At 39.6% G+C, this 19022-nt stretch overlaps 1 protein-coding gene across 10 annotated transcripts in view; it reads left to right on the forward strand.

Moving 5' to 3' along the window:
* Positions 1-19022, forward strand: part of runx1t1 (RUNX1 partner transcriptional co-repressor 1) — an 84860-nt gene that overhangs the window by 11101 nt on the left and 54737 nt on the right. For 3 of the 10 annotated variants that reach the window (XM_068031614.1, XM_068031612.1, XM_068031621.1), the window contains exon 2: positions 7138-7247. The exons of the other annotated variants lie outside the window; for them this stretch is intronic. In XM_068031614.1, the coding sequence (XP_067887715.1) occupies positions 7197-7247 (51 nt within the window). In that variant the 5' untranslated portion in view covers positions 7138-7196. The remainder of the gene's footprint in view (positions 1-7137; positions 7248-19022) is intronic. 10 annotated transcript variants of the gene reach the window in all.

Here is a 19022-nt window from a genome sequence, read left to right on the forward strand (position 1 = left end):
ACCCGCATCACGGGGGCTTGAATCCACAAACCTCTGATTTAGAGGCAAGGGTCTATGACCTGACACAAGCTGACATTCAACAATTTGCTATCCAGTGGAAACAATCTTTCAATGTTTACCCTCATGATTTACTAACCAATGAAAACAATTTTTCTTTGTTTACCCTCTCAAAATTCTTCATAACTGTCAGCATTGCCTTATTTTCACTGCTGTCTGGCAGTGATATAGCAGAAATGGAGCAATGGGTGCCCAGGCATTATAATAGTAAGTGTAACCTAGTCTGTTCTATGTCTGTTTTTATTAAAGCTGAAGCTTTCTTTCATTCATTCATGCAGAGGTTGTTTTGCTAAATGCCTCATACAGGTAATTTTCATCTTTTAGGTGAGACATTAAACATTTGCCCTCTCAGGTGGATGTAAAACATCCCACCGCACTATTTGGAAGAAGAACAGGGAATTATCTCCGGTGTCCTGGACAATATTTATTCCTCAATCAACATTGCAAAAACAGATTATCTGGTCATTATCACATTGATGTTTGTGGGAGCTTGCTGTATGCAAACTGACTGTCAGGTTTCCTACATTACAACAGTGACTGCACTTCAAAAAGTACCTCATTGGCTGTAAAGTGCTTTGGGACGTACTGTGGCTGTGAAAGGCGTCTTTTTTCTCCTTTGTGTATAATCTTGTAGTCTACACCTTTCATTTTCACCAGTGCTAAACTGCTGTTAATTGTTTGTTTGTCTCCTAGCTTCTAGATGGTGTAAGCATTATTATTGAATTGTTCTGTTGTAAATATAACTTCTGGATTTTAGTTTGCACACCTGTGCAAATACATATGCACTTTCTTTGAGTGCATAACTGGACGAGTCCTTAGGACTGATATTTTAGATTCTATTCACAATTGTAATGAGTGAATGGTGTGGCAAGAATGGCTAGTGTTCTGTTACTACCAAAGAAACCAATTATCATAAGGTGAAGGAAGATCGTGCTTTTGTAGTCAATTATGTTTAAAAATGAAAATATGTATTGCCTTTCAGTGAACCACAGTGATTTGAATGCAATTTAGTAGTACGCAGTAGTCAAATAATAATCTGAGAAGTTAAACTATTTTAGGATTTTGGTTACCTTCTCCCAGTATTTTTGCTGTGTCTTTGTGTCAGCTGCTTTTTTTCTTGTTGGAAGCTGAGTGAAATGCTATGTAAATGTGAGTTGTTGTGGTGGAACTGGGTGTGAGTGCATGTGTTTACACGAGCACATCTATGTACATTATCAATGAAGTTTCATCTGTGCTAAAAATTTAGATGGAAAAGTACTGGAAGACCAAAAATATTCAAAGTTGGAAACCTGTGCTTGCATCATAGACGCATGCTTCATGGACCCATGCTTTTGAGCATTAGGCATGATCTTGAGTTCAGTCTGGAAATATTTCTGTTTCACTATAAAGTTATTTGTGCATTTTGTATTGATCAAATGTAAATCCCAGATAATGCTGGCTTTGTTTACCAACAGAAGTGAAAGTTAAATGAGATTTATTCCCATCTGTAAAATCAGGTGATCATCCTAATTATCGGAGGGAGAGTATAGTTTATTACCTCATTGTGATCTAAGCCTTTTTTTGTCAAGCTAAAGATTGATATCCAGGCTAGAGGCCAAAGTCATCTGCAGCCAGAAAAAGACAGAGGAAATTAGCCAAGGTTTGGCAGAAAGCAGTCTGATCTAAACAGCAAAACAATTGGAATTCATCAAGTAGAATAGGAAAGCCAGTGAAATAGAGAAAGGAACTTTCATTTGAATAGAGCTATGGGGAGATGGCCAAAAAAGTGACTTTGTGTCTTCAGCTGCTATTTCTGACTCAGGGCATTGTCTCCCAAGAGCTCTTATCTCAAATTCCTGGATATGAACTTCTTACTTCCTAAAAATGAACAAAACAAAGAGCAGCAAAATAAAAGCAGATGCTGCTGTGAATAACAGTTACTTTTCTACTGCAGTTTTCTCTTAAATGGTAAATTTTCTGGAACCAAATTTTTGCTATTCAATGAACTTTTGAAAGTTTTATTTGCCAGTTTAAAAAATTCACCTTCTATTCAGTCAAGCTGCTAATCTTTCCCTAGTTTTTGTTATACTGAAAATAAAGTTGATGCTGGTAGAGCAACCAGCAAAAAATGTAGGATTATTACTCAAAAACAATGAGGAAAATGGAAGCATTTTTTCACACTATTAGATTGGAATGCTTTATTACAAATGGGCGGCACAGTGGCGCAGTGGTTAGCACCGCAGCCGCACAGCTCCAGTGACCTGGGTTCAATTCTGGGTACTGCCTGTGTGGAGTTTGCAAGTTCTCCCTGTGTCTGCGTGGGTTTCCTCCGAGTGCTCCGGTTTTCTCCCACATGCCAAAAGACTTGCAGGTTGATAGGTAAATTGGCCATTAGCAATTGTCCCTAGTAAAGGTAGGTGGTAGGGAAATATAGGGACAGGTGAGGATGTGGTAGGAATGTGGAATTGGTGTAGGATTGGTATAGATGGGTGGTTGATGGTTGGCACAGACTCGGTGGGCCGAAGGGCCTGTTTTAGTGCTGTACCTCTAAACTAAAATGCTTATTGAGGCAGGGATTGTAGCATCATTTAAAAGGAAATTGGGTAAGTATCTGCAAAAAAAATTAAAGGATAAAGGATATAGACAGGTAAATGGGAAGTTGGAACTAGCACACCAAACAGCCTCCTGTGCTGTTCTGTTATCTACTTATTTCTGGTAGCAATCATCGGTTCCCTCTACTGAAACACATTTTTGAATCATGCTAAAGTATCTTGTGGAAGTTGCTGTGTACTGTCTGGTCAGATTTGTCTGCAACTCACATTGCACACAATTTAGTCTAGCAGCATCCTTATCTTCCCCAGACCTACTGTCGAAGAGTTTTTTGGAAATTGGAAGCTCCATGAACAAAGCTTTAAATAAACATCAAACCAATGTGTATTTATTTGATATTTAGACCCAAAACACAAACTGGTGGCAGTTCGACAATGTGGAAAATTGCCCAGGTATGTCCTGTCCACAAAATGCGAACAAATCCAATCAGGCGAATTACTACACGATCAGTCTACTCTGCTTCATCAGCAAAGTGATGGAAGGTGTCATTGACAGTGCTGTCAAGTGGCACTTACTCAGTAATAACCTGCTCACCGATGCTTAGTTTCGGTTTGCTAGGACCACTCTGCTCCAGACCTCATTATACAGCCTTAGTCCAAACATGGACAAAAGAGCTGAATTCCAGAGATGGGGGGAGTGGACTTTGTAGTCCTCCCGCTGGGAGTGGCGGTGGACGCGGAACATGGTGGCCATCCGCCACGGGACTGGCGCTGCTGCACGGTGGGCAGCCGCTTTACATATTGATGGCGGCCACTCCCCCCCCCCCCCCCCCATCACGTGGCGGGGGTGGCCTTGACAACACCGTTTACAGTGTCACCTGTTGAAGGAGCAGGTGCTGGCGCCATTTTTAAAAGGCTGCCAGGCCTGCAAACAGTACACCGTTACGCTGAGTTCACTCCTTCCATACCTCGGCGGCGTCAGCTTTTCCTGGACGGAAAAGTGAAAGCGTGTGAGTACCGCACATAGCACTGAAGGTCGGGAACTGAAGGTTTCGATTTTAATTCATTGCAAAGGTCTGATTTACATATGCTAACTTGGGTCCCATCACAGAGCAGCGGAAGGGCTGCCTCGGAGCTTCTCCGCCGCTGGGATGATCGGGCCCAGCAATCCTGGCGTTGGGTTCCGTGGTGGCCGCTGCCGCTCTGATTCTCCAGCACCCACCCTCCCCCCCCCCCGCCACAGAACAAAATCCAGCCCGTGAGGTGAGAATGACTTCCATTGACATTAGTGTGGCATCAAGGAATTCGCGTAAAAATAGATGTCAATGGGAATCAGGGGGAGAAATCTTCACTGGCAGGAGTCGTACCTAGCACAAAGGGCAATGGTTGTGGTTGTTGGAGGCCAATCATCTCAGCCCCACGACATCACTGCAGGAGTTCCTCAGGGTAATCTCCTAGGCCCAACCATCTACAACTGCTTCATCAATGACCTTTCCTCCATCATAAGGTCAGAAGTGGGGAAGTTCGCTGATGATTGTACAATGTTCAGTCCCATTTGTAAAACCTCAGATAATGAAGCAGTCCATGCCCACATACAGCAAATCCTGTACAACATTCACACTTGGGCTGAGAAGTGACAAGTAACATTCACACCACGCAAGTGCCAGGCAATGACCATCTTCAATAAGAGAAAATCTAACCATCTCCCCATGACATTCAATGGCATTACCATTATTGAATCCCCCACAATCAACATCCTGGGGTTACCATTGACCAGAAATCTAACTGGATCAGCCATATAAATATTGTGGCAACAGGAGCTAGTCCAAGGTTGTGAATCCTATGGTGAGTAACTCCCCTCCTGACTCCCCAAAGTCTGTCCACCATCTACAAGGCACGTCAGGAGTGTAATAGAATACTCCTCACTTGTCTGGATGAGTGCAGCTCCAACAACACTCAAGAAGCTCGACACTATCCAAGGCAAAGCACCCCATCCGCTACCTTAAACATTCACTCCCTCCACCACTGTTGCACAGTGGCAGCAGTGTGTACCATCATCATGATGCACTGCAGCAACGCGCAACATCTCTTTCGAAGCATCTTCCAAACCTGCGACCTCTATCACCTAGGAGAATAAGGGCAGCAGATGTACATGAACACCACCACATGCAAATTCCCCTCCAAGCCACACACCATCCTGACTTGGAAATATATTGCCGTTCCTTCACTGTCACTAGGTCAAAATCCTGGAACTCCCTCCCCAACAGCAATATGGGTGTACCTACACCACAATGATCACAGCAATTCAAGAAGGCAGCTCACCTCTGCCTTCTCAAAGGCAACTAAGGATGGACAATAAATGCTGGCTTTGCCAGCGCTGCCCATATCCCATGAACAAATATAAAAAAAAACCTTTCCATTGTCATCCATTAATGCAGACCCTGCCCCAAATCATTACCACTTGGTGATGACTATAATAAGGGTGAGTGGCCTATACCTATAGCAAGCCCAGGTGGGATCGATTACTTCTCTGCAGTACAGTTCTGAGACCTTTGCAAAAGTCTCAATGGAATTTATAGCAGTTTTCAGCTGGTTCTTTGGGCCTTACAGGACGAAATGGCTGAAATACTTTGTGTAGGTAGCCCAGGAGTTCCAACAGATCCTCCCCGCCTCCTTGACCTAGGAAGCATAAGTTGCCCTTAGAAACCTGATGGTACCAAGTTCTTTCCGAAGTCCCCAGATTCTAACTCCTGGTGGACTATATCCACTCTCTTTGCCTCTCAAGACCCTGAAATTTTAGATCTTCAGTACCTTCATTAATATAATTATGAGCAAAACAAGTTAGAAGAATTTTTCTTATGTCAATTGGTTGGAATGTTTGAAGCTTCATATTTTGATATTTGGAATGGGGTAAGGTAGAAAGGCTGAATCTGAATGTACGAAACGCAAACTGAATCACGTTGTTTTATAGTCAATCTTAACTGTGACATTGCCTATACCACAGGGAAATGTTTTGAAGGGTAGGAAGATTTGATCATATCAGAATTTGACCATAAGTAGGCTTTGCTGCATAATCTGTCAAACCTATTTTGATTTGTGATGGGGGAGGAGATAGAAAAATCTATACCATACATTCCATTGCTTTGGGGTTACTCATTTGTACTATTTTTATTCAGTGGCCTTTAATAAATTTGCACAAGCTGTTGTCTCGCCCAGAGGAACTACAGTATTGGAAACTCCTTTAGATTTTTAACCCTGTACTGGGTACTATTTGCTTATACAATATCCACACAAATTGTTTGATTGGACCTCGCTCTGAGAATAATTGTATGTTTGATGAAAAGTTTTGAAGTAGGAGTATCTACTTAGTCATCTTAGCCATGAACAGATATTGGTTGACATTCAGGCCATTAAAATGTAGATATTAGATATTTTTTGTATTGGTCGAGTTTTGCAAAGAAAAAGCACATAGAATCATAGATTAATAGGATGGGTACAGCACAGAAGGAGGCCATGTCCATGTCAACTCTCTGCAAAAGCAACTCAGCTAGTCCCACTTCCCACCTTTTCCCTGCAGCCCTGCAAATTAAGCCATACCATTGAAGAGCAGGCTTTTCAAAACTCCATATTAAAATGTAACTAAGAGCTTTAATCCTATAACTTGATCTATCTTCACAGAGTTGTTTCAAAACCGTAATTAATATTATTGTCTGTTTCTTCATTGATACCCTGAACAAATGGATGCTCCTTTACTCCTCTGCTCTATCCTCATCTTCCCCGCCTCAGCACAGAAGAAAAATGTCAGTGTTTAAACTATCTAATACTGGGTGGAGATGTTTGATAATGCCCCTAACTTCCTCATAAAGTATTTCTTCCAAGCCGTTTTCCATGTCCAATTTGACTATATTAACAGAAGCTAAGATCTACAGTACACAACTTTATGACATGGTATTAATGTTTTGCTGTGGCTCATGGCATATTGTAAGGCTCTTTTTAAATTGAGGACCATGATTGTTGTCAAAGTCAATGGGCTGGATTTATGTTGCGGCCGCTGCGTACAGCGGTGGCTGTATAAGATGGCAGCCCACACACGTCGGTTTTACTCCGCGGAGCTGCCGTGATCTTACATGCGGCGGCTCATTAACATGACTGGGGCGGACCTGCACCCCCCCCCCCCCACCCACCGATGACGTGGAGGGGGCGGGCAAGCCATCCCTGGCAATGGCGTCCAGCACCACTGTGTAGGCGCCGGCACCATTTTTAAAGGGCTTCAAGCTCTTAGAAGAAATTTTAATTTTTAAAGGGACCGAAGTGTTAAAATTTAATTTACACATTATGTTACATCTGCACTCTCCGTACCCACACCCTCAAGGAATAATCGAGTCACATTTCCCCCCCAAAAAATCTTTGATTCAGATCGTGACCTTTCCCTCTGACCTTTAATATCTTCAACCCTCAACCCCTTCCCACCAACCCCCCAACCAATCCAAAGAGTTTGACCCTGCTCCCCTCTCCCACACTGAGAAACTTACCTCCTCTCCCTTCCCCACAGGTGTTGCGTCTCATTTCCCCGGATGGGGATTTGAAGGCGCGGCAGTGCCGGCCGCCAGGATGAAGATCGCGGCAGCACTTCAGGAGGCGACAGGAACATCATTAATGCAGGTGAGTTAATTTATTTGAATATTCAAATCTGGGTCCCGTCACTGAGTGGCGGGGGTGCTGCCACGAGGCCTCGCCGCCACAGGCAAGGTGGGTACGGGCCCTGTCATAGTCGAAGTCAGTGGCTGACCTCATCCGGGGCAATCTTCATGCCCCCTATCCCCCCCCCCCTCCCCCAATGGATCCTGACGTCAAGGCCTCTATAAAATCCAGCCCAGTGTGTTCAATTTGAAAATAATGCATTCAAGCTTTCTTAGTAAAGACTGGGAAAATTTTAGAAAGCTTATTGCATGAATCTGATTTTTGAACAAAAGAATATTATCTCTGAATGCAGGATGTGTTCTTAACCAGATGGCTTTAAGACAATGCTATGTGTCTTTGTCATCTTTACTATCAGAAATATCTGAATTGATGTTGTTGAAGGATGGGATTTGTCTTTTCCTTGGAGAGTAATGGTAACATTTTCAGATTAAAATATATTTTTTTAAAAAAGATACAAATACAAAGCAGACAAGTACATTTGTGGTTTATACAATGCTATAATGTATGGGTGGTTCAGAGAAAAAACATTTTTTTTTTGTTGATGCTCCAGCTAGTTCTAGCGGAAGCAAAGCTGAGTTTCTGTGGAGCCGTAGCACGGGTCAGACCTACACACAACATTCCTGCTTCCGTGTTTAACAACCTGAGGAGCAAAACATCCAGTAACAAGTGTGTGAAAATTCTGTATCTTGGGCCGCAGTTTGTTTCTCTGACATCCTGCAAGCCAGTTCTGTCCGTTCACAAACGTCAGGGCTGGTTCCTGACAGCATGCTATCTCTGCCTGGCCTGGGTTCCTTTCATTCAGGATTCATTGTGTGGAAGAGGGTTTGGTCAGGAATTCGGGTTCCTGCCAGTAATGCTCTCGCCCAGCCCCTTCAGCACTGACAGATGCCTGTTGTCGTGGACAAAGGAATTGGCTCTTTGCTCCCTCTGTTCCTCCTTGTATCCGAGGTTAGAATTTATACCGTCTCTACCATTTATGATAACGGATGAAAAGAAAGCCATATAAAACATTTGTTTAACAACTGGTGTGGATGTTGGAGATGCTGAATCTAGAGAGCCTAAGTTATTTACAAGAAAAAAATATTGGACAGAATAAGAAAAGAAATTACACTTGGCCGTATTTGCTTTGTCAGTTTGTCTGAATTTGGACTTGTTTATATTTTAGTATATATTTTCACTTCTCTGCACATTGTGTGATAGGAATAAAAACATCTTTAACTTAAATAGGCTTGGAACCATAAAGTAAAAGCTGTGGCTACCTGCAAAAGGCAACGGTTTTACAGATATGAGGAGATAATGAGCCTGCTAGTAGTTTTTTGTAAGCAGTAATATCTATAGCTCCCTGAACAGCTGATGCCAACACTATTTGCGTGTTGTGCTGTATTACCAGCTCCATCTAGTGGTTTTATCTTACTGCTATTAGATTGTATAAGTGGCCTCTTCACACAATTTCTCGTGAAATGCTTTGCTGAAATTTATTTTGCTTGTAATACCATAGCAATCATTTCTTTTCTACTGTATTTGAAGGTTTTAGGCAATCAATGTGTGATTGTAAACTTTTGATCTATTTGAACAGTTGATTGATTCTTTTTGGTGCTCTGTTCCTAAACATTTCTGCACCTATTGTGAAGTGGACTTATGGTAAATCTTTAATTGTTAGAATCAATAAGCATTCTGAAAGTAAGGACAGTAGAAATAAATGTGTCTTCTAAGATGCAAGACACTTATACTTTATAAATCTTAACCAAAAGCATGTAAGTGATCAGTAAAATTTTCAGTCCAGTGCAAACAACCATAAAAACTGAATTTAGTTTGCCACTAACAGATCAACAGAATGAGGGAAGGCCTTGAAATTTTGCCTACAGTCGGGGTGGGGGGTAACTTTCAGAAAAAGTAGTCCAGATGGCAACCAACACACTGCAGCCCTATGTTTTTTTTTGTCTCCAGTGCAGAAAAGGGGAAGTTCATTGAAGCATTTACTATCACCCTTGTATTTCAACAGAACTAACTCATCATCAGTCAGTTAATAAGGCAGTGGAGTTGGTGGGGGTGGGGGGAGGTGGGTGTTGGTGGTGTGATTAAGCTTGTTGAGAAACACTTCAGCTGTGGTACTGTGAAGCACAGGAAACTGAACAGCACTCTTGGGCTGTTTATGAAGAAGCGCAAGAGTTGTCCCTCCCTGACAGATTTCACATGGGTGGGTCAGCCTTGCCAGCAGGAGGCTTTAAGAAAACACTAATAGCTTCCAGCTGTGTGGAAAATCAGACTCTTTAGAGACAAAAATGGGAGATTTGAATTTCAAAGCATGCTAATGCCTTCATTTCTGTTCACTACCATTTGGCCATAAAAGATTATTTTCCAATATGTCAACCCAATTGATGGCCAGTGGTCCGAGAATGAAAGGGAAACAAGCAAGCGGGGAAATTTGTACATTGGTGAGTCCGCCCTCCAAGCTGGTGTGGCATTTTGTAGAAAGACCTACCATGAGATGAGGGGATCTTAATAACCATTCATCATTTGATCATTGGCTGATCATTGACTGCTATGTTATTCAGTTTATCAAATCTTGCACAAAAGTCAGAAAAGGCTTCATTCAACTTTGTTAAAGGAAACTCTCAGAGTAAAATGCTTTATTTGAATTCATTTTGCCTTTTTATTATTATTCTCTTTCCTCCTTTGTTAATGCAGCCTAACTTAAAAGAGTCCTTTTATTTGGTGGTTTGAATATATGAAACTATTAATTCCTTTATGAAAGCCCAATGGGAAGCAGGAGCAGATGGGGTAGAAAACTATTTGGTTGGGAGTATTGCTTTCAATTTGTGTCAATGAGGTTTCAGTTCTTTAGAATTAACTCACTTAATACCTACTGTGTGAAGTCATGAATTCACAGTGTATCAGATGCACATTGGCAATTAGTGGCCTAAGAGTAGATAGCGAAAGTTGAGCTGACCTGTAGAAAAGTCTCCATGCAGCTAGTGTATTGTTACTGAGCTGTGATCTTGTGAAATGCATTTTAGTGTTTCTTGCTCTCTCTAGGTAAGCAATTTTAGTGTTAATGCCTTTATTTGTGTCTTTTAATTTTGTTATTTAATGTTGTGTGTTCATCTGCTCTCCCTTCTAAAGATTTTAATTCATACTTTTGTAGATAATTCCCATCCTAAAAGTTGAATTAAAAGCTAATTCTTCCTTCAGTGTTTTTAGTAGTTCCTGGTTAGCTCAAATGTGACTTTTTTGTTTATATTATTTAATTGGCTGATGGAATCATTACATGCAATATTTTTCTTAACCAGTGGCGTTACGTTTCAAATAATAGTCAAAACTATGATCAATATTTGAAATTATTTCGATGTTGAAATATTTTATTTCAAAGCATTTTAAAAAAACACTAAAATTACAGAAACTGAATCCACTACTATTTATGCTACACATTCACCTTGTAATCTTTTGGTATTATCTTAAATTAAAATGTTTAAGTCTGAGGACCTGGGTTGATCTTGTCACTAAGATTGTTGCTCCAGTTTGTGGGTGTCAGCAAATTACGCTCACATTTCAGACAGCAGACGTTGATTTTTTTCCACTACTAATATCAAGAGTAGTTAAAGTGCAGTGAATTGCATTGATTGCAAATCACAGCCGCTTGGGTTAAACCAAACTGGGGGATGCTGCCACATGTGTGGCACCTTTTCTGTAATTAAATAACCTAAAGGTAAAGGCCTGGTGCAGCTGACGATTACAGAAAACACTAGAGGAGTCCGATGCACAAGCATCCTTGTCTTGTCATTCCTTTCACTGATAGACCACTAGGTGAGAATCCCTAAAGGAATTGGTTAATGTTAATGTGGATCAATTTGAAGCTGCAGTTACTGTTGTGAGGATATGGTCCTGACACTTAGAAGAGCTGTTTCAAGAAGAAAGACAAAAAAAGAGTGAAATTGCTTGTGGTCTAAAATGCATGTCTGTGGTATAATCCTTTGATAACTGGTGTATGTTGCAGAAGAGCTGACAATTATTGCTGTTCATAACCCTTTGAGGTGCTCCTGACAACACAGGATTTTTTTTTCTTAAAGAGCTGCATTACATTAGGAAACAGCTTATTGGCTGCAGCACTGCTGTGAGTGTTTGTTAACTGACATCAGTTGTCAGAGAGCCATGGATTGATCCATATGTGAACTGTGCATATTCATAGCTCTCAAAAAAAGGTCAGTTTTTCCTGTGTTCCCACATGGATTTCATCAGCGGTTTAAGGCGGCTACAGGGAAAAATGCATTTGCATTGACAGAGGCTGATTGCTGGGGGATCTGCATTCAGACACATGTGAATCATATGCTGTAAGGAAGGCAGAAGGAATGCTACAAGCAACGTAGTGGAAGGATTTCTAAGAGTGGGGACAAACAAATCAAAGAAGGAAAGGTTTACATTTCTGTTTTTGTAAAGAACGACACAGCTTATCTGAGGACTTCACAACAATATATCCCTGTGTCTGGCGTCTTCCTTGCCCTCCCCTGCGTTGGAGCTAGTAAGAAAGGTACAGTAAAAGAAGTCAGATGAGGGTCTCAGGCAGAGATAATTTGTGCATACATCCATGTCATTGTTCTGCCTGAAGAGACTGGGCTTGGTTCAAGGCCACATGTGCTCCTGTCATCATTCACATTTCTGCTCCAAGTGCAATTCGGAGTGTCAGCTCTCCATCTGTCTCTGCCTGGCAAAAGCACGCACCCAGTTTCCTGCCTCTAGGTAGGGTGCCGTAGCAAGCCTTATGGCTGTCTGTTTTTTTTTCTGATCATTCCAGAGCAGGAGACAGTAGGTCTGCTGACTCCAATTTTGCATTTTTATTTTTTTAAAGAAGAGGGTAAGGGTGTGTAGTTCGTTCAGTAATGCCAGGTGAGTCATATGACCTGTTCACCAATCGTATTTAACATCGACAGGATGTTTTATTTTAGTTGCTGTCAGCCTAGAAGTGAAATTATAACCATTTATTGACTTGATGATAGGGTCTTGTTTTGTGTGCAATGTGTCACATTTTATTAGTCAAACAGTGTATATGAACTGTTAAGCCATGTGGCTGATAGTGTTATATTATCTTAAGATAAAGTATGTATCAAGAGTGACTGAAAGTGCACAGCTGTCTGTTTGCAGATTATTTGGTTAGAAGTCCAGAAGTGGTTGCAGTTTAAAGGAGAGTACACTTCGCAGATGGTGTTTTGAAATTGTATCTGCTTGCTTGTACTGCTGTGTGTAGGTATTGCCAGTTGTTGAAGAAGATTTTTCTTCGGGGAGTTGTTGTGTGGTCTTCATCAACCAACTGGACATTTTTGTCCATTTTACAGAGCTAATAAATGCTACATGTTATATCTGTACCATTGCTTAGCGTATACTGTTTGTTTCTAACTCATATTTGTTAATAGATTTCAGGCTGCAGTCATACACCTGAGTAGGTTCTTATGCATTGTATTGTTTTCCTGGTGATATATGTGAAATCTAGTGTGCTGTACTGTACTGTCAGACCTTGTAATGTGGTATATAATCTGCAAATAACAGATGTGTGCAACCACAAGCATGTGCAGGATTTAATCTACTTGAGCATATCTGACACTTGGCTTTTTTTTGACACCCATCTGTACGATAGTCTGTTAGGATGGTCTTCACAATCTGTCCCTAGTGCTGTAGTTGCATTTCTTTTTCATTGAAAATAAGATTTATGTGACAGCTTTTTAAAAAAAACACAATAATTGGTGTCATAAACTCTAGCTGCACAACTATTAATTTGTAAACCTCTTGTAACTACTCTTGAGTATTTGCTAAAGATCAGATGGACAAGACAATTTTGTAACTCTCTACTGTGTTCAGCTCGGAACTTCAACTCTAATGTGGCTATATCAGAAGCCTTTTTTAAAATAAGGTTGGATTATAACAGTGTACATTTTTGCCTTTTTATAAAATTACATAACTTTTGACCATTAAATCTGCATGCTTGATGCTGTGAATTGACCAGAAAATAGCCATAAATATCCTGGAATGTTCTTTTTCCATATTTCATTGTTAAAACAAAATCTCTAGCTAGCATTATTAATGGCGGTGCAGAATATAAGTTACATGGTGAACTATAAAAACACAAGAAAAATGTTTCAACAAAGATAACTAGAGTTATCTACAGCAAAGTGAATAACCCAACATTTTGTTGAAAATTTTAAAACTCCACACTTCCTGCATTTACATGGGCAGACTTTCATTTGGCCTTGCTGTTATGTTTGTGTTTCTGCCAACACTTTAAATGCAAAGCAAATTTAAATTTTTATTGGTGTAAACAAGTATTTGTGTGGACCTCTGTCTTTGGGAGTAATATTACTTTTATTTTTAATTGTGTGTGTGTGTGTGTAAACAATATGTATATAGATATGTATTTCAGTATGAGATATACTAAAGTGTGATTTTTAGATATGATCTGCCCATAAATATGTATGCAGTAAACTGTGTGTTCTGTCAGACCATTGTATGTATATAGTAGAGTGTTCGAATGAGGGACTACTATAGTGTACAGTTTCACAAAGCAAATCTTGTGAACCCTGTACAGTACTTTCAAAGAACAGATGCAGGCTTATAAATACAGCACCATTAATGCATCTGGCATTGCTCAGGGTCACTTCCGTGAAAGACCATCAGTGATCATGGTCATTGTAGTACAAAATGATACTGTTCTGTTAGAAATGGCCTGGCATTAGGTCAGACCACCCTCTTAACTTCTGCTATCCAGATGTGGCTACAGCTCTTTTCTTTACATTTCAAAAATTGGTTCTGTTTTCAGAATCTGGTTTTACTTAGGACATCTCCATCCTGGGGCGCATTTCATAAATTGTCCACATATTTTTCTTAGCAGAGAACTTAACTGGCTGTAATTTTTAACACATGGCTATGTCATGTGATATTTTCAAAACACTTGCAGACAGCACTGAGCAAGTCCCAGTAGAAATAAACAGCCATTCTGCCGCCAGTCGTTTTTTAATAAGTATAAAAGACTTACCTTCATTATATTTGTAGAAGAAACTGTATTTTAACACAAATTTCTATAGCGCAGTTTGGAATACCTTGAAAATGAGAAATTTATTGTATCTTGGAGTTTCAATTAAATTCAATGGAGCTTTCTTAAAATCTGTAAATATATTGAAATTATAGGAAAATCGAAGTACTTATGGTGCTTTGACCATTGCCAGTAAGCATCAGACCATGCTTTGTTCTGCAAGGTGTCCAATCTGTTTTCTGGAGGGCATGTCAGATTGTTCAGTATTTCTGAAAGATGACAGAAGTCCAGATTCTTTTCTTGCTCTTATTTCTGTAAAAATGCTTTCACGTAAGATTAGTTATGGTTCAATCTGATAGTTTAAACGTTGTCTCAAGTTCTCCCTAATGATTTAAGGATTGATTTGTCTACTTTTAAAAAAATATATAGTGTTTGAATAATACCAGTCACCCCGAAACACAAACTAAAACATTAGCCATTTGTTTATAGCAGGCTGACTAATCTAATGAACCAAATGATTTTCATATTATGGGTCCAGAGACTTCATATGCTGTGGCAGCTTTGTTGCAGCAGCATCCTGAAGAGTCGTCTACCACAGAGTCACACGGGTCACATATGGCTTCTCTAGCCAAGCAGCATCGTACTATGGGGAGAGTATTCAACATGAAACATTTAGTTTTGAAGAATCAAAGAAAGTGCTCTGATGAATTTATAAATTAGAAGCTTTTTTTTTTATAACCTACACATTACCATTTAAGGATTAGATTTTGTTCACCTTTACTACAAAAAATCCTAAGCTTACATTTTTGCTTTTTGCCTAAATATTGCCTTGTGGTTTCATGCATTTCATTTTATTTTGTAGTATTAGCTTTCTGTGGATATTCGTGATAGGCACAGAAATGCACTGTGAAGATTGCTTAGGAATTGCTATTCAAAAGGTTAATGTATTGTATGTCGCATCTATTCTGTAAAATTCAGCTTGATTAATGTAAAATGCAGTGCAACAAATAGGGAATATATTTCTGGAGTGTAATGGCTATCCCCCTCTGAATTAATTTTAAAACAGGGCGCAGAATTCGATAAAAGGGTGGTGATCTTTGCTTCATGTTTCCAAAAATTCAGTTAGCAGAATAGTCTTAGAAAAGGAAAGCTGCCACCTTTTTGTTTTGCTGGAATTAAATTAAAAGGCCTTTGACCTTGTCTTTAAAACAATATCTGAGCAAGCTTTTGTGCTACAGCAATTGGTAGCTCTCCCGCAGGCACTGTGCAGATAGCCTGCTGCAATCCCATAGCACTCACCTTATTTAATATAATGGAATAAAACTACTTTTGGAACCACCTGGTACAGATGAGGCAACCCGGGGGATGTGTACTTCAGGGATCGAGGAACCGAATGCTAAGAAATGTGAAAATCTAAGGGGACAACTGGGGGATTGCAGGAAAAAAAACAGTACAGGGACACTAATACATCTTCCTGACAAGCAGAGGTTTGATGGGACATGTACTGCATACTGTTCCATCTGGTGCTTATGATTGCATGGCATATTAGCGTGCTGCAAGTTCATAATGTATTCAAGGCGAGAAACCATCCCCTGCATACCAAGTGAGCTCTCCTTCCCAAGACTGCCTTTGAATCTTGATGATCGTGTCTTGCATGTTCCACCTGTGTTCTACAGGACGAGATTTTTTTTTTTTTACACACCACAAGAGACGTGCACCCCATGCATCTGCTGCAGTGGTGGATCTGCTTATTTATGTAAACACACAAGTTGGATTGTAATCAGACTTACCAGTGGCTTATTAGAATCGTAAACCAATTCTCCTATCCAACCTCTAATTACAGAGATAATTACTATCAAACAGCATGAGTTAAGGGGTTGGGTCACAAGTCAGACATATTCAGCATTGGTTACAGAGCCATCATCCCAAGATTTTTGGCTCACGGCAAGCTTTTCACTGCACTCCCAGGCATTCATAATGAAGAGACCCCAAACTACCACAGTGCATGGTATTTGGGCATAACATGACATATTGGCTTTAAATTTCAGCATAAGTTTAATTTGCAATTGAGGACATTTCCAATTATCCCCCTTGGTTGGTGATAACATTTCTAAACATTAACCTTCATTACAGTATGCTGCCTTTGTAATTAAGATGTACTGTTGCTTTGCTAAAGCAGGCTACTCGCCTGTTAAATTCAGAGAAATCTGTAGGAGTGAGTGTGGGTAATGTGAAATATTTCAGCAAACATTTGCAAGATTCCTTGAATGTTTCAACATATCATGCAAAAACTGTAAATATCTGCTTTTGGAGATACAATGCACACATCACTTCATGATTTGAACACTGTTGTAATCCCTGGAAACCAGACCCCACTAAGTCAGCCTCTTGTATGAAAGAGCACCTTGTTTAAAACAGAGTGAATAATTAATATAGGCTGTCTAGTGAAGTAATTCCATTTGCTTTATATAGCGTCATACACTGAGGATTTTCACATATTGAAGGCTATTAGATAAAGGAATTTGGCAGTCATCTTTAGACTGCTTCTATTTAAACAATTAAAAAAACTTGCAAGCTTGATTTATCTTTTTGTCACTGTCTTTTACTGGTCTTTAACCTATTCAGACTCGAGGTCGTATGTACCATCATCTCAAATGGAAATGATTTCACATTATTGCTCATGAACTTTTGTTTCCATTCATGCTTGGCCATACAACCTTTAATTTGAAAATAATATGCATAACCGATAAACTCTTTAAAAAAATACTGTGCTTTCACTTCTAATAAGTGTTTCAGTTTCTAGAGGAAGAGAGAAAAGTTAAATTAACATTCCCATGATTATACTTTTCAATTTGGAATAAAGTATTCTTGCAAAAATTTTTAGCATTTTGAGCAGAAAAGGTTTTTTTGTACACATTCTGTAGCTTTGCTAAAAAAAAAATCATTGCTCAGAATGATTGTGCTACCCAGAACAAATGGAACTGATTTACAAATACTGAAACCATATTTTCTGAGTTTACATCAAGTCACTAGCTTTACTGGATGCTTGCTTTTTTTTTGGATATGGATTAAGACTGGCCCATTACTTCAACATTATCTCCATCATGAATTGATTGCGCTAAACAGCACTGAATGAGTTGCAGATGGTGGCATTACATATAATTTGGAGGACCTCTCAGCTCTGGCTCCATATGATCCAGGGCAGGTTGGCTGTGCGTGAAACCTTCTGGCTGACACTAAACTGTCAGTACAGTAGAAGCATGTGTCTGCCGGGTTGGGGAGGCAGTTTTAATCCTCAGCAGAGCTGTGCTGCAGATGGAGATGCTTGGGTGACTATTTTGGATAGCTTTCAAGATTTCCTAAGGAAGTTCTGTATTAGGATTAATTGTATGTGCTAAAGTGTAGAGATACACAGAAGTAACATGATTTCAGATTTATAATTACAGTTTATGCTTCAGTACTTGTAGAATGCTGTGATATTTAAGCATGAGGGATATGAGCCTCTTGTATAAGTAACAGATTAATTCCACAGGCTTCTCTCCCATGTGTTTTGAAGCTGGTTATCTGGACAGTCTTTTTTAACAGTACAGCATGAGTGTTAGCAGAATGGAAACCAGATGGGCTAGCAGTTCCCACTGTTATCTCAAACCAGCCCTGGCAAGCTCATTGCCCCAGCATGTCAGGAATATTTTCCTTTTATTTAGGAGAGCCTGAATTCACTGCTCTCTCTGCAGTAACATGTGGTTGTTAGTTTTGGGCAGAGGAACTATAAAATATTTTTTCCATGTGATTCTAATCACTTGAGGTACTGAGGTGAATAGGCAGGGTGCACTGCTGAGCAGTGAAGGCTGGAAAATGATTATCATATTGGCAAGCTTCTTGGGCCGCAAATATGAATTTAGTCATGGTCTTTTGAAAATAGCAAAACCTGTAAGTATTAACTGTAAGTAACTGTATTAAAATCTAGTGGATAAAGAAGTCACAAATAGTGAGAGACTTTTTTGTGTTTCACGATTCTAATCTTCTGAAAAAGCAGTGATAACAAATTTAAACATTTTGGAATAAGTAAATCTCTGGATATATGTTGACACTGTGATCCTATGTGCTTTCATAAAGTTAACGTGGATTTTTAAAAAGCATTTTCAGTTAAAATTGCATTAAACGTAGCCTAATGTCCAGGCCAGTGCATTACTGATTCGAATATTTATGCCCTATTTTTAAACTTTGCTTAGCTTCCAGTAATGTGGTAAAGTGTGTGACCAATGAATTCCTGGAATAAACAAAAATCAAATAACATTTCACAGTAATTATACAATGCACAGGCAAACTCCTATTTAATTTTAATTAGCTATGAGCTGTCCTACAAGACAAAGAGGCATTATATTTCATAAAAACTATCTATGTTTAGTCACAGTTCAAGGATTGCAAATATCCCATAATTTAGGTATGTGTTATATGTATGTGATGATGGATACTACAGATAAAAAATAACATTGTAAATAAAATGCATAGTACCATAGGCCCTAAACATAGCCTTAGTCTTTACTTGGATCCATTTAAATCCAAGACCTTGGCTGGCCTCCATTCTTTCCACAATTGGGTTCTATCTATCCAGCAACATTCTTGCTAGGGCAAAATAGAATGATTGCTTTAGTTCTGGATGTGAGGAAAGCCTAGATTAGGGCAAGAAGGAAAAAGGCTGCAAAGGAAGAAAGTAACAG

The sequence above is a fragment of the Heterodontus francisci genome, chromosome 5 (genome assembly GCF_036365525.1).
Source record: "Heterodontus francisci isolate sHetFra1 chromosome 5, sHetFra1.hap1, whole genome shotgun sequence".
Lineage (NCBI taxonomy): Eukaryota > Metazoa > Chordata > Chondrichthyes > Heterodontiformes > Heterodontidae > Heterodontus > Heterodontus francisci.